The following is a 16,702-nucleotide window of genomic DNA, read 5'->3' on the forward strand; positions in this document are numbered from 1 at the left end:
GAGAACAGGAATTCAAGGGTTTGGGTAGCTGTAGTGGTGTTTCTCCTTTAGAAGGTTCCCTTGATTGTTTGGTTTATTTTGGTTATTTATTATCGATGTTTTAGTTTATGTTTTCATAAAGGGTGCTAGGTGAGGGTCTAAGGAATACTATTTAGTTTGAATTTAAAATGAAAAGGCTTTTAGTAAGAGAAGTATAGACTGGGTGGTATTATGTGCATTATCCCAGAGAAACTTCTGTTGTGGTTCCTCATAAATGTAAATTGAGTCTGAGTCAGAGCCAAAACTTTGACCTAACACTGACCTGTGATAATAAATATGAGGCTGTGTGGATCTGAGGATAGGCCTGAGGGACCTGTTAAGTTAAAATAAAGAAATGCTTTATGTTTTTGGAGAGTAGGCGTTAGTAACCCACAATTTACCTTCACATACTGTTAGATGACTTTATTATGCTTTTTTAAAAGCTGCTGATTTCCAATTGCAATGGCTCTGTGATCTGCAAAGTAATCTGCAATAGCTTGAGACTCTGTGGATTAGAATGCATTGGCAGCTGCGGTCTGTGTTCGGTAGACCGCTGCCCTTAACCACATGAGTTAAACACATCATATTTATTTATATTACCATGTGTGTGTTTTGAAGCCTCAGAGTTGTAATTCTGCAAGCATTTTGCTTTCGTTCTCTTGAATCTGAGATATTTTCATGGATTTGTTGCTGTGCCCTGCTCCTTTCTTGTCTGTGCCTGGTATGGTAGAACTGCTGGTCACCTATTCCGAGTTACCTGAAGAAGTGAAGAAAGAATATATATTCTTGTAGTGGGAAGAGATTTTTAACAGCTCTGATAAATAAAAAAATTCTTGAGTAAAAGATTACCCAGTCCTTTCTGAGTCCTTTGTTCTATGTTGTATTAAGAAAGTTTTTTTTTTTTTTTTAACTTTTTAATCCTTTAGGGAGTACTTCTACATAAACGTGAGATGACATCTACAGCTTAATTGCATTTTTTGCACTGTTACTGCTGGGTTACTTCAAATTGCACTTAGGAAACAGAAAATAGTGATGTTGATTCAGTGGGGTCTTTCTGTTTGGGTTTTTTTTAGTTATTTTTTGTTTGTTTGTTTCAAATAGAGTTAGTGTGACAGTAGCCTGGAAGCTGTGAGAGTCGTTGATCTGTGAAGGTTGGCTGTTTTGTGCTTAAGTGAAATTATTTTGAAGTTTTGTGCAAGTCTTAAAGCAGCCTTAATTGTATAGAAATCACTAACATGGCACCAAGTATCTTGAGACACATCTGATCATTTTTTGTCTTCTCACTGATTTTTTTACATACTTACGAAATGATAGTGGTCCTGGGTGCAGTGCCCTGTTGGATCACAGAAAAGGTGTTAGCAATCTTCTTTAAAGAAATGAAAAATTACAAACAACCTTATGAATTTTAAAATCTCGGGTAACAATGTCTCTAAAGAGACTAAGTAGAAGCAGGAAGTGGAAAGTAAGGTAGTTTTGGGAACTGGCCTCTGTTATACAATGGACTGTTTAATAGTTGGCAGTTTCAAGTGATTAATAAAAAACTAAAGGGGAATACCGGTGTGAGCTAGAAGTTGGTAGAAGGCCAAGTGAATAGGAGAAAGTGAATAAATGCCACAGGAGCTGGTGGGAAAGAAATGGCCTAATGAACATGGATTTTAAATAACTTATTCTCAAAGTGGAAAGAGGATCTTAGTCTCAGCTCTGTGCTTTGCCACATCCTGGTGGAAAGTCGAACTTTCAAAGTTAGTATGGAAACAAGTGTTTGATGTAAACTTTATTCTAATTTTCCTTTTTGCTTGTCTAGCAAAACTAGTTTTTAGCTGAAAGTTTCTAGGTCAGGTCTGACGAAAAATGCTTTTGTGCTGTGTTTGTGTAAATAAACATGACAGTTGTAAACAGTTTTTTGATCTTTGAGTCATTGTAGATTTAAAATTTTGTCTTGCAAGCTATTCATAGCTTAAAGTGCTATTCTAGTGTGATTGCTGTCAGATAAAAATAATCTGCTTTGTAAGTCTTACCCCCTGCTGCTTAGCAACTTTAATGAAATAAGTATTTCTTTGAGTTAGAGAGTTTGCAGGAAGAGGGATGAAATAAAAATACTTGGTATTGTATTTGTGAGAAAACTAGCATTGTTTAAGAGCATTAAACAATAGAATGAGTTGCATTTCTGCATAGTGGTGTTTGATCTTCAATCAAGTGTTTTGAGACTGCTAGGAATTGGAATAAATGAACAGTTTTAAAAACCATGTCCTTGTCTTGTTCTGTGTGCTGTAATGAGCAGTGGACAGGTTGCATTCAGGGAGAGGGTGGGAGGATGACAATTCCCCCAGTGAGCATTGACTTCATCCTGGTCTGTGTGTGGTTTACAGATTGGTTGCTGTCTGTCAAACTTCATTATTGTTGTTGTTTTTTAAAGAAGTTTTAAAATTTCTTTTAAAACTTCTGCCTTCCTGTTAAAGCAATTGAGTGGAAAAACAGAAAAGAAATTGGGTACTGACTCTTAATCTGTGAGCTAGCTTGGTTTATCATCTTTTAGCCCTTGTTTCCTTACAAATAGTGCATTTTTCTATTTCGCTATTCCACCTCCCCATAAATTATTAATCTCCACCCCTTTGTTTCTCTTTTGAGCATCTTTTCTAGTTATGCTATATACCAATTAAAGTAGGTGTCAAGAGTGTGTTTGGAATATCAAAGATAAGGGCTTCTCATTAATTTCTAGTTACTCCAGGCAGACGGAGTTAATTTAAAGGATGATTTAGTTAGACTGTTGTGTGCTGAACTGATATTCTGTGAAAGTTCCTTTGATTGTCTGGTATCTTTGCATTAGGTGTCAAAACCAACTCATTCATCTACCAGAATGATCTGGAAAGATCAGGTAATTGGATTGAAAAGAATCCCTTTCCTGACTCTGTTAATAGGTGTACAATTTCTGTGTGTGGAAATATAATGTTCCTTCTCTAGAGGATCACCTGTGAGCTCTGAGTCTGGGGGGCAGAAGGAAAATAAGAAGTTGGTGACAACAGGATCCATTCTCATGGCTTCACTGTCATCTACCCCACCAAAACAAGCAGCTCCATTTGTGAAGGATGTAATATTTTTCAACTGGCTTTCAGGGCTAGTTGGTTAAAAACTTCTGGGTGGTTGTGCAGTCTCCATCCTTGGAGGCTTTTGAGACATGCTTAAATAGCGCCCTGAGCAACTCGACCTGACTTCATAGCTGAACCTGCTTGCATCAGGAGGTTGGACTAGAGACTCAGGTGGTCATTTTTGACCTGACTTGTCTCATGAGTGAGCCTGCATTTCTCTGCAACCCTCAGCCTATGGCCATCCATGTTAACTACTGGAACAGAGGAGTTTACATCTGGTAATTGGTGCTGGGAGTGGTGAAAAGTCACTTCATTGAAAAATAGTAATTTAAAAAATAAATTCAGCTTTCATTGCTAAAAAAAGAGAACAAGCATCAGCACTTTAATTGTTTGCATAATAATCTGAAACTTTCTATGAATATAAAGAAGTGTAAATTTATTGTGCCTGTGAGTTTGTGCTGTAGATTTTTAGTTTGCGTATGTATTGTCTGACTTCAAAAATTATCACGTAAAGAGACTGACTGGAAATAGAATGTAGGAGTCATATCTCTTCCCGCTCAAGCAAATACTGCACTTTATCGTGTGTGTTATTTGGCAAAAAATGTCTGGTGCCAACCAAAATCTTAATTACAGAATGGCATTATATGAGTAGCTGATACCTGCAAAGTATCAGCTCTAGAGTAGAAGGCTGATTAGATAACTTCTCACATGCCTTTCCAAACTCATATTTATGGTGTTTTAAATAAATATATGGGACCTATTTTGGTAATTACCTTAGAGATTCAGGGCTTTTGTAGTCTTTTCATAAGTATTGGTCATCTATGTAATACCGCTCTTGAAAGTACCTGAGTGCAAAATTGAAACAAGTATTCTCACATTCATGGAAAGCTGTAATTTATGTCATTAGTTAGGGACTGGTTTGTAAATTTAGTAGACTTAAAGTATATGCCCCTTATATCTTTATATGTTGGCAGCTTTCATCTGCAAAAATAATAAAATTGGCTTGCTCTTGTTTTAAGCTAGTCTTGGTTCTTGGTTATGACAATTTTATGAAAAGCAGAACATTCTTCTGCTCTTCCCCCACCTTGTCTTGTGTACAGCGTCTTTCTATAAAGTATCCCAAAGTTGGTATTTCCAGAAGTGCTTCACTAGAGGACATTGGAAAGATCTTTATGAATCATATCAAACATTTCTCAGAACATTTCTCAATGATTTTACTTTTATCTTAGATACTCAAATATTAAAAAAAATATGCAAGAACATTGTTGGCTACTCCATGTAAAATAATTACTTTTGTAAAATTTTTTTTGGTCATAATTGTTGAACAATGGAGTACAAAAGTCAATAGTTGTTTCTAGATACTGATGAGTAAATGTGTTGGGTCAAGTGGTCTCTTCTACCGTTTAAGCAGACAGCTGTCAATGCAGAAGTATAGAGAAATCACAGTAGGTGAGATGCGCTTGGTGGAATAAATGTGGTTTGCAGTTTTGCAGTTTGTATAAGAACTATGCTTCAAGCTGTAAAAGCACATATTTTCAAGGGATTTAAATGACAAAGTAGTAGCTGTTATAAATATTTATTTGAAAGCTTTTTTCTTTTAGTTTATTATGTTCAAGCCAAAATAATTTGTTCTGTGATTTGTGTTGATTGCCATGTTTATGTTTTCCAGTGTACTCCATAGTTAAAACTTAATATCCACTTTTAGTTTATTATTGCTTTCTCAGTGCTACATTGTTTATGCATGTAAAATCACATTAATGTTTCTTGGTCACTCATAAAGCCATGTGGTGTCAGTAATGCCAAATGCTTGATGTCTTAAAGGTATCTTAAGTTTATTTTGACTGTGTATAAAACTACACTTTATACCTCACGGTTCTTGATATTGCCCTCTTTCATTCTGTATCATTTTCCTGAGGATTCCCAGTTCTTCAAAAGGCAGAGACTGAGTGTCAAAACTAACAGAGGATGGGACTGTTTCTCTTTCATGTTTTCAGGGCGGGAATGATAGTGACTAGTGACGCTACTTCAAAAGCGTGAAAGCAGAACTGCTTAGAGAACACAGCAAGGCCCTTTTTCTGTTCTCTTTCAGGTGGAGATGGAGATATCTTACTGTCTTTCCTTCTTCACAGGGTTACACATCGTTCTGGAATGATTGTATCTCCTCGGGATTGCGTGGCTGTATGTTAATTGAATTGGCATTGCGGGGGCGTCTCCAGCTGGAGGCCTGTGGAATGAGGCGCAAAAGTCTGCTAACGAGAAAGGTAAGTGCAGGAGAATGGTCACATTCACTTGTCAGGCTCCACGCAATACAGGAGCTATAAATTACAGCTGGTTCTAAGAAAAAGCCTGGGTTTTTTTTTCTTTATGTGAAGATGATGATTCTGAGTAATGACCTAAGGCAGATGTGCTAAGTTAAAAGTTGTTTCGGCGGTGAGATGAAGTGCCTTGGAACATCTCTGGTACCTGTTCTGTGCCCGTGTTTTGTTCCCTGGATGTGTTTCTGGTGCTGTTGCTGACCAGCCGTTGGCAGTGGCTCTGGCTGGGGCGTGGTGGCAGCAGTTACTGCCTGCCACAGTGCCAAAGGAACTGGATTTTGCAATGCCGGTGGGATGTGGGCTCACGCTGAAAGGAGCAGATAACTGCCAGACATCAGATGTGTCCTGCAAGCCACCAGTTTACTTCTGGTGCACACAATGTTGCAGTTTTGCTTGCATTGCATGGGAAGGAAACCATCGTTGTTCTTGGGACCCCTGAGAAAATAAAACTGTCTAGTTCAAGCATGAGGCTGGTGTGTTAAATTGGTTGTGCTCTCTGACCTTCAAGATGGCCACATTTCCACGGTCCTTTATAGAAGTGGGCTGAAGATTTGAGGGCCTAATTTTTTACTTTTACCATTGAATTTTCCCTTTGTACAAAATGTGCAAAGTCATGCTCTTGGAAGAATTTTTACTTCAGCAGCGTTAGAGGACACTTGTAAAATAAGCCTATTGAAAACCTGGTCAAATGTTGTCTGTCCACCCCAGATAAATTCTCTTATGGCACATTTCTCTGTCAATATTATCTTTTCTAAATTTTAAGGCAAGCTTGTGAATTCCCTAACCTTCTCCCAGCTCCCTTCACTTCAGAAAAATCGAACCTCTGTTCCGACAAACAGTCCCTGCTTCTTTTAGCCTCCTTTAAGCATATTCAGCATTGATTAGTTCGCACATTTTTTTTTCCTCCAGAGCTTTTGGCTCCTTAGGCATTCAGTAATCTTCTTAGGCATTCAGTCAGGAGTTATTTTCATTCTGTGAAAACCTTGTCAGTTCTGTGTACTTGAAATATTAACTGTGAGGTTGCTGGGTTTTTTAAGAAAATGGAAAAATAACCTGTATGTATATTCACTAAAGAATACAAGCAAAATTATTGGTCTGAGTTGTGATTGGGTTTTGTTTGATCGTGGTTGCATGTTTTTTGTTAAATTTTATCATGTGGTTTGTTTAAAGTGATCTAAAATCTACGCAATTTAGAGGTTTTCTTATTCTGCTGTTGTAAGGTATTTGAGATACTTTTCAGTTTTCGGGCAGGAGGGTTCTATAAAAATAGACATTAATTTTAAACTTAGATGAAGGTTGTTTTCTGCTTAAGTACTTCCCTGCAAATAAAATCCGTAAACACAGCACCTCCATCAGTTTAGAAATCAGTCTTGTGAATGACTTGTGTTATTTTGCACCTCATTTGAAGTTTTCCATTAACACTAAAGTTCAGTTTTGTTTCTGTGTTAGCCAGATTTAAGTCTCTACTCTGTCAATTGTCCTCCTTGTCCTGCTTCTGCAGGCTTTGCTCCCCATGCCCTTAGCTTTGGCTGTGAAATAAATACTGTGCCTAATAAGTGGAAAGAGCTGTCTAATAATACATCCAAGGTTGTAATTCTGTGGTGAAATAATTTACTTTGATCAGTTTAGTTTTTAATGGAACCACTCTCTTGATCTTGTCATCAGGTGGGGCACAAGTGATAAGGTGAGGTGAAGGGAGAGTAAACTCAAGTTTTTTGGGCAGTAGCACAGATTTATAACCAGCTAAGTGTGGCTTTAATGTAATTAACTCGAAAGAATGATAGCTACTATGATTTTCACTTAAAGCCTTAAATCAGGTTGATCTCTGCTGATAGTATTTTGTACTTCAGAATGGGTCAAGATGCATTAAATCTATGACTGAATGCCCTAGAGAGTCAAATGAGACTGAGAAAAGAGTGGACAGGGACTTGATGGACCTTAGTGAGACTTTGTAAGTGGATATGATGTGTTACACATGGCAACATCCTTGTAAATTTGGCTTAAGAATATGTAATTTTCACACCATTTTGGAGTTCTGTCTACTGGCATCAATATTAGAGACAAATAAATGAATTTTGAGGTTTGTAAATGGTTATTGAAAATAGAAGATGGTACTCTACATTGCCTTACAGGCTCAGAGTGCAAACCAAATCGATAGTTATTAGAATCAAAAGGAATCCCAAAAAATCCTTGGCAGATTTTCTTCAGTATTTTATTGCTAACAATTCTGAGCAATTCATGCAAGAATGAATTTTTGTATTAAAACTAGAAAATGAAGTTTACTTAAAAATCTGTGCTTAATCTTTTAGCTTTGCTTAATTACAGAGCTGTATTCTGAAAAATGCAAATTAAATATTCTGTATAATTGAAATTTCCTTAGTTGATAAGTACCAGGCAAATCTAGTACCTGATTCATCACTGAAAAATTGGAATAAAGAATATTTTTTTACAATCAGGCTAAGGACCAGCATCTTTGAAGAAACAGGATGTTCCCTGAACTATGGAACAGTATGACATTTCCAGAACACCTTTCTGAGTACTCTAAAGTGTTAAGAAAAATAAGAGCTTTCATTTCCTGCTGTATGTAGGAAATATGTGTGTATATATATATATATATATATATATATATATATATATATGTATGGAATTGTGTTGATGTATTCATTTTTCTGTCAATCACCCGGTACTTTTCCCTGATGCTTGTAAAGTGCTAGTTTGTAAACTATTTAAATTGCCAGATATAATAGTAACAACAACAATAATAAAAACTATTATTATTACTATTAACTGTAGTAGTATTATTATTAGCTGTAGTAATTCTTCTATAAATAGAGGTGGATTTTATTTAAACATACTAACTTGAGCTAGTTTAATCTGTAAGTTATCATTTGGTGTTCTTGATTTTGTTTCCTGAAAAAAAATTGTATTTTTTTGCATGGTGTCTGTAACTACTTATACTGGTAAACAAGCAGTTATATTTTTGAATTTTATTATGTTCCTCTGAATCAGTTTTTTTGTTGTGCTTTCCTGAGTGAAGAACTCAAATAATTTTAGAAGTTAAATAAGAAACTTATATTGTATTGCATTTATTGTTGTATGTTAAGGGGTTTATTAGTACCTATGTATTTTCCCTGGTACATGTGGTTTAACTGTAATTAAATGAAACTCTATTAGTTGGCAGTGTGTTCTTCAGAGCTGCAAAACTTACAGATGTTGTCATGAACCTATTTTTATCTCTTCATATATTGAAGAAAACTAGTTTTTATACCTTTTTTTGTTGTTATTTTCATGCAACCTTATTGTAACTCAGTATTTTGAATAAATTGACTTGAAGCAGAAAAATAGTCTGTATTCAGAAACTGATTTAGTGCAATATACTTTGTTCTTGAGAGGTAGTAATGGACCTACCTAGATAAGTGAGTTACTTTCCTTCAAAATACAGCTTTTAATTTTAGCCCATTAAGGTTAATTTAAGTTACAGATTAACCTCAGACTTAAGGTATTTTGAATTAAAACACATACTACTTTTTTTTGATAATGAAAATTTGCCTTTTTCAATGTTGCTTATTCTTAAGAGAGAGTTTGTTATTTTAAAAAAAAAATTATTTTGGTTTTCCTAACAGGTAGGTTTTTTATTGATGGGTGTGTTTGTCATATATGAATTATGTCAAAATACTGACTGTGTTTTATTCATTCTTAGGTGATTTGCAAGTCAGATGCTCCTACAGGGGATGTTCTGCTTGATGAAGCTCTGAAACACATAAAAGAGACCCAGCCTCCTGAAACAGTACAAAATTGGATTGAACTGCTTAGTGGTAAGCCTTGCACGTAACGTGTTTGCTTTTTTTACCCAAATAAAGCTAATTATCTGGCATCACTAGAGATTATATTGCAAGATTTTTTGAGAGAAAATATGCAAAAAAGTTAATTAGTTTGTCCTCTAGGGTAGTCTCTTGTTGATTGTAGCCTTTAATCAAATATAAGTAACTGCTTTTGACTTAACTTGGTACGGAGAGGATCTGTATGGAAGTGTCAGAGGACATCTCAGCTCAGTGGAAGAGGTGCCTTCTGCTGACTCTGAAGTAAATCAGGACTGCACTCTGGAGATGTAACTGCCTTTCCCTGTGTTTGGAAATGAGGGTTGGTGGAAGTTTGGAGCCTGAGCGTGTGCACTGAGTATTCAGATCTTTCAATAAAGAAAGGAGGCGAAGAGCTCATAGCTCGCACATAAAACTTGAGGGTGATTTGGCCATTAATCATAAAGAAAAAATAAAGTGTTAGGAGTTTTATTTTTTCATTAACTGAAGAAACATAATAAATATTTTTAAATGTTAGATACTTCTTGTTGATCAAAACAAAGTCTTCAGGATGAGTACTTTGCACACAGCTTTCCCTGTCAAGCTAGTAAATAGTTGAGAAAGAATGAAGTGTCAGTGATCATAGAATTTTGAACAGGTTTGGGTGGAAGGGACTTTCACAGGCCATCTAGTCCAGCCCCTCTGCAGTTGCCTGGGACACCTTCCACTGGACCATCCAGCTGGACATTGGATGCTTCCAGGGACAAGGCATCCACCACCTCTCTGGGCAATCCATTCTGGTGTCTGATTGTGAAAAACTTCTTCCTTGTATCCAATGTCAGCCAGCTCTCCTTCACTTTGAAACCATTATTCATGTCCCAGGCTCTGCTAAAGTGTCTGACCCCATCTTTTCTGCAGTCCCCCTTTAAGCCTAGAAAGGCTGCAGCAAGATTTCCTTAGAGCCTTCTCCTCTCCAGGCTGAGCTGCAGACAGAATTGATCACTAGCCTTCGTCCGTTTTCACAAAGCACATAAATGCAGCTTTCTTGGAGTAGATCAGAGCTGTGCTTCATTTGTGCAAACAGCACAGGAAAAAACCCTGCACTGTTGACCCTCATTGTCAACAATGTGGCTGTGAGGTTGGGGGTAATGAGATTTGGAAGTTGCCTGTGTAAAATCTGCTACTTCTTAAAACTGATAAGCTGCAGAAATGAGCAAAATCTCTTTGCCTTTCTCTGCTTTCCTGTTTTCTTTGTTCTTCCCATTCATTCTGCACACCTTAAACAGCCTTCCTTGCACACCATTCATTCTCAGGTCCTTGCCATCCCCCCTCTCCTGCTCCTTGGCTGTCAGGCAGGGGCGAGGCTGCTGTGGAGCCGTGCAGTTCAGTTCTCACTCAGCTCCCCTTGCCTCTTACGGCCGGCAAAAACAATTCATTTTTCTTGTCCCAAATACATAATTTGTGCTGACATTTCACCTCCTTTCCCAGTGCAGTGCACATCAAGTTAGGACTGGCTCAAAAAGGGTCAGCTAATGAATGAACTAGTGTTGTAGGTTTTCTTTGAGTTAAGCTAAGGCTTTCCTGACCCTGCTGAGCTTTGGCTCTGTGAAGATAGTTATAATCAGGGCTGTGGCTAAGGCTTGAATCAATAATTTTTACTAACATATGTTTATTAATTACTAATTCTTGGATGGCATTAGTGTTCTTTGGTTCCCGTGGTTTAGAGATCTGTCCTTCTGAAGAAAAATATTTCAGTGGGTCTTGGTGGGGGTTTTTATTTTTATTGGTTGACTGGTTTTGCTTTATTTTGCTTTATTTTGCTTTATTTAATAAATTCATAAACTCTGTTAGAATTGTGCCTTTGGGGACCAGGTCGATCCTGGAAAAAAAATCTACTCATGGTTGTCAATGATGCAGAGTGCTGCTTGGAGTTACAGTACATGTGAGTTCAGAGCCGTCATGTGAATAAATATGTGGACATGTAAGGTGATGTTTCCAGGCTGATGTTTATAAGGTAGTCTCTAAAGAAAGCAAAGGTAGGGAATATAGACGTTTGGAGCAAAATGTCAGGTTTCCTGCAGATGTAGCAAGCATCTCCGTGTCTGCAAAGTGTCTGTGTAATTGAAGAGCTTGGTCACAAGGTGTCACCACAGCACTGACTTTCAGCCGCATGGCGACTGCACAAAAATCTAGGAAGTAGCCTTTGCCCCGTAGAAGGTAATAAGGAAACCACTTTTTTGTGTTTGTGTGATAGCTTCATTTATGATCAAACTGGGGAATCGCATTCAGTGATGTGTAGTTGAGGCCTGGTTGGGTTTTCTGCCTTTCACTCTGCAGTGGGAGTCACCTCATTTGTTTGCTTATCTTGACTGTTACTTGGATACAGTGTGTGTCACCCTCCATCACAGTGGGAGAAACCTCAAAGTCACCTGTGGCTTACAGTTGTTGTTATTATTTTATGCTCATCAATAAATTTTTTAAAGTTTGGTACAGAAATTCTCATATCATTTATGGAAAACCTCCATCTATTTAAGAAATACTTAAAGCTTTTCCTTTTCTTGCCCCTTAAAATGCATAGGTCTTTGACATCAGGAAGAGATTATGATAAATTCTTAAGTAAGCTGGAATTAAAATTTTTAGCCTGTTAAATAAGCTATTAAGCAAAGGTAGAATTTTCAGTGGTAAACAGTTTTAGTTGGAGCTGTTGATGCTGATTTTGTCCTTTGTCAGTTTCCTCTATGCATACAGTCACACACTCTGAAGGGCCCAGCTGTGCTGCTGTAACAAAAGGCATTAGAAATAATTTATATAGAAGCATTAAAGACTCTGTCTAATACATGGTTCATGTGGGCACACCTGTGCCCCACACACACTCACAGTGCATGGTCACTGTTTCATATGGCGGAGACAGGAAGGGGGAGAGGAGTGGAAACCTGCAGAAATAAAGAAATACACTGGGTAACTATGCATTAGCTTGTCTCTGTGGCAGAAGAAAAGCAGTAACACTTCTCCTGGTCTCTGACATGGTAAAAGACTGTAGAAAGGTGCTTAATTTTACTTTATTTTTATTGTTATTTAAATAAATACTGCATAACTGATTTTTTTTTTTTTTACAATACAATTTTTTTGTTTATTTTTCGTATCTGTAATCAAGACATGGCTTAGCTATCGTTTCATCCAAACTGTCAGTGTACCCCAGAGCTGCTCCAAGGAGGTTCTCCTGGTCTCTGCCTCCATGGCAGGGATCAGAGAAATGCTGACAGGAGCACAGTGTTTTGTAGTCTGCTCTGTGATTTTGACAGCTCATTCTGCACCACAGAGGGGGGAAAAAAAATCATTGCGGCAGTGCAGCTTAAACTTTGTCTGACTGCTGTGTGGTTTTCTTGCTGTTTTAGGTGAAACATGGAACCCACTCAAGTTGCACTACCAACTACGAAATGTCCGCGAGCGGCTAGCTAAAAATCTAGTGGAAAAAGGTGTACTGACAACAGAGAAACAGAACTTCCTTCTTTTTGACATGACCACGCACCCTCTCACCAACAACAACATCAAACAGCGCCTCATCAAGAAGGTCCAGGAGGCAGTTCTTGACAAGTGGGTGAACGACCCCCACCGCATGGACAAGCGCTTGCTGGCGCTCGTGTACTTAGCCCACGCCTCAGACGTCCTGGAGAACGCTTTTGCCCCCCTCCTGGATGAGCAGTATGATTTAGCCACAAAGAGAGTGCGGCAGCTCCTGGATTTAGACCCCGAGGTTGAATGTATGAAAACCAACACGAATGAGGTTCTGTGGGCTGTTGTAGCAGCTTTCACAAAGTAACTGCATTCAGACTGAAGCGTTCTCTCTTCTTTCATGTAAACCAGTTTTTTCTCTTTTATTGACTATTCATGTTTTCTGTAATTTGTACCTTCTCACATGATGAATCGGCTTTTGTTTAATGGGAATTATAAGTGGTGTATTCCCTACTTCTCTATCTGTATACAGGATTTTGCTGGTACAAGAGACTTTCCTGTTTAAAACAACAGAAGAAGGGTGAACTGCCATATTGGCATTCCATTTCCTATTCAGTTTGAGTTACCTTAAATACTTTGTTTAATTTTTCACCTCATTGTTATTGAAGTGGTTTGTCACCAAAGCTCCATGTTGAAGTGTCTGTCAGGACATTTTATACACAGATATTTTCAATTACATATAACAAAATTACTTAAAAAGCAGAAATGCCATTAAGCAGCTTTGTCAATAGTTCCTGTAAAATGCCCCATAAATTTTAATTTTCATGCAGGTCTCTTGTGTACTTATATTTTCATTAGAATGATAGCTGAGTCATAACACTAGTTTAGAAAGGTCCAATTGTTTCATAAACCAGTTTTGGGAGGGGATACATTCCATTATATTGTGTATATATAGTTCAAATTGTATATTAACTACTGCCCCATCTTAGTATTTTGCAAGATCTACTTACTTGTACACCTGGTGCCCCTTATTTGCTGTCAGCCATTGCCATCTGATGCAAAGAAAGGCCTCCTGCAGAGGTCCTGTGTGTGAAAGCTGTTTGTTTCCAGAGTCTCTGGAGTTTGCCATCCAGGTATTCTCAGTCTATGCATTGCCTTTAAAAATTAGTGAATGGAAAGAGACTGCTTTCTATCATTGGTACTTTTTTCTTTCCCTCCACTTCTGTATGGAAAAGACTCATGACCAGTACAATTCTTGAGTGCAGTTTTTTGTTTTGTTCACAAATTAATGTTTGTCTCATAAACCTTGAACTATTTGACACTTCAAAAACAAAAAGTCCTAGCAGGTGTTGCATGTAAATGGTTAGCAAGTAATGGCAGCAGTTCAGAGAATTCAGATATCTGTAATGGGATGCTCTGCTATATTTTAATTTTTATATATACAATTATGCTGATTAGCACACTATTGTAAAAACCCAAAACCTATGTAAAACCCTGGCTTTTTAAAATTTATTGCCTCTTTGCTGCTGCTTGTTATTTCCCATTGATTTCTCAGTGTAAATATTATGCATTGAAAGAATTAAGCATTGATTTCTATACTTTTTTCATCATACCAATGCAGATTTATAGTGGGGCTTACAGGTGTTTAGAAACCTTTTGGTTAATATTCAGAACAAGAATACTAGATGGTGTATAACTGTAGAGTTGAAATTTAAGAAATCCCTTAATCTGTATACTAGCTTTTTACCTACAGTAAATAAACTATGATCTTGAAAGTGCCTGAAACAGAGTAAGCATGTCACTTATACTTTTTTGTTGCTAATTAGAAAGGTTTTATTGCCTAACTGAAAGCTTTAGTTTATATCCTTCTTATTAGAAAGGGAGAATTTATATTAAGTAGTTCAAACTGACTTAATCAGTGGTGTTGCTCAGATCTGCAGGATTCATTGCTGGGACAGGCTGAATTAATGTGGGGAGTGTGCAACTGTGCCTGCCCTAGGTAGACCTCTTCAGTCTTGAGCACAGCTCTACAGCCTCATCTGTGACTGGACTTCCAATTTTGCACTTCATTTTCAATCATTGATATGCTTGAGTAGTTGACTGTAAAATGCAACTTAAATTCATCGTACCTCTAGAACCTTTTTTAAGAAAGGTTTTTAAAAATACGGTCCTTGACATTTAATGGCACACTGTTCTTTCAGTTCTTAATGCTATTTCTTTAGACAAATGAAATTAAAAGTATATTGTAAAGTATTTCAAACTCTGGTTTACAAATAAAAAGACAAACAGTATTCTCTCACTTGTAAGATGCTGTGTTGAAAACGTTGAGTGGCTTGGGCATGAACTTGGGACATCGTCTTTTAAACGTTTCAAGCTGTGATTGCTTTTAAGTGAAAGCAAAATGAAAATTGCTGTGTTGCTTTTATATTTGACAGCTTATGGAATACTTTCTGTATACATGCTAGTACATGCAGCTCACAGCTTTCATTGTCTCTCTCATGTGATCTGTTTTCTCATTTTCTTTTGCTCTTTGAGAGGAGGAGAAAGTAATTAGGCAGAAAGGTCAGAAAAATGGTGGAGTGTGCAGGAGCAAGTTATGTGCACAAAACTTTTTAAATGGCTTTGAAAATCTAAGCTACTTGAAGCATGCTTCAGACTGAAAGTATCCTTCACAGTCCTTTTTCTGGCCTCTCTTCATCCTGTGAGTATTTTCCATTTTCTGGTTTCATGTTTGGTTGTTGGGGATATTGGAGTTTTATCACCCTTATAGTCTACATGGTTTAGAAGAAATCTGTGGTTTAGAATCCTTTTTTAATCCCCTCCTTGAAAGATTATTTGGGGTTTTTTGGTTGGGTTTTTTTTTCTACACAGAGGATAACTGCACACAGTATTTATCAGCTTTATTTTGCTCAGATAGTACCTCTGACCATGATGGGCGGAGTCTGTGCTGGACATGTCAAAGAAATTGGATGTAAGTGAGGAAAGGTTTGGGAAGAACAACAGTGTCTTTTGCTGGACCACCTGGTGTAAGCCTGGATGTGCAGGGGAAATAGATGAGCTTTTGGAGTCCTGAGTCCTAAAATTGTGCTTCCAAAAGCCCAAAACCCTCCAGCAAGGTAAGTTTGGTCGGTTAACAGGAACTGATTTGGCTGACATTGTTGCATTTGTTGCAATTTCAGGTTTTAAAAAATGGCTAAACATGGGAGACCGTGTTGATGAGATTCAGGTCCCCTTCTACCTGTGGGCTGCTACTGCAGCTCACGGAGACCTCCCTGGTTTCCAGACAGTTCTGTCTACTCCAAACCCTCGGCTCTCAGTGGCTGCTTCAAGTGAAGACTCTTTCCAAAGCCTGAGCTTGAACACGTGCCTCAAGGAACAGCATGTATTATTCAGGGACACATTCTTTTAAAACAAACTTTCAAGTGTGCACACACACACACACACACACACATATTTTCAGTCTTGAGATTGACATTGTCCTCTCCTGTGTTTCTAGAGCTGGCATTACAGTGCTGTTACATGGACTGGTAGTGAAACGTGTGTACCATAAATTACGCTTTTGAGGCAAAATTTGCATAAGTGGCGGTAAAAGGCTGCTGACTGTGTGCTCGTGTGTTCATGCCCATTTCTCCTACAAGGTGAAGATATGTATTAACTGATGTGTTCTCTGTGAACTGGACTGAATCTGTACTGTAACAAAATAAAGCACTCTTTCATGCTATCAGCTGCAGATGGTTACTGCGTATCGCATGCATGCAATACCTAAATTACATATTTTTTTTCATTTGGTCAGTAATTTCCAGTTTTTCCTCAGGCTGCATTATTCACCACTTTAAGAAACACCTTTTTTTAAAGGTTTTCATCAAAGTCTTAGCTCTCCTTCAGCTGGGCTCTAGGCAATTCAGGCAGCCAGATTCTGTTATGTCCCAGTTATCCCTATTGTCCACCTTTTTCTGTGGAGGAGGGGTTTCCAGCTTCAGAGAAGTATGAATTTTTTTATAAAGTAATTTATTTTTGAAAATAATTTTGGAAA

General features: G+C 37.6%; 1 protein-coding gene across 1 annotated transcript in view; it reads left to right on the top strand.

The window, feature by feature from the left end:
* The window catches only part of GOLPH3 (golgi phosphoprotein 3), a 30,832-nt gene extending 14,442 nt beyond the window's left edge, over positions 1 to 16,390 (top strand). The window contains exons 2-4 of the mRNA XM_059492211.1: positions 5,234 to 5,365; positions 9,120 to 9,234; positions 12,612 to 16,390. Of these exons, the coding sequence (XP_059348194.1) occupies positions 5,234 to 5,365; positions 9,120 to 9,234; positions 12,612 to 13,036 (672 nt within the window). The 3' untranslated portion in view covers positions 13,037 to 16,390. The remainder of the gene's footprint in view (positions 1 to 5,233; positions 5,366 to 9,119; positions 9,235 to 12,611) is intronic.
* Positions 16,391 to 16,702: the final 312 nt, after the last annotated feature.

This window comes from Ammospiza nelsoni, chromosome Z (assembly GCF_027579445.1).
Source record: "Ammospiza nelsoni isolate bAmmNel1 chromosome Z, bAmmNel1.pri, whole genome shotgun sequence".
Lineage (NCBI taxonomy): Eukaryota > Metazoa > Chordata > Aves > Passeriformes > Passerellidae > Ammospiza > Ammospiza nelsoni.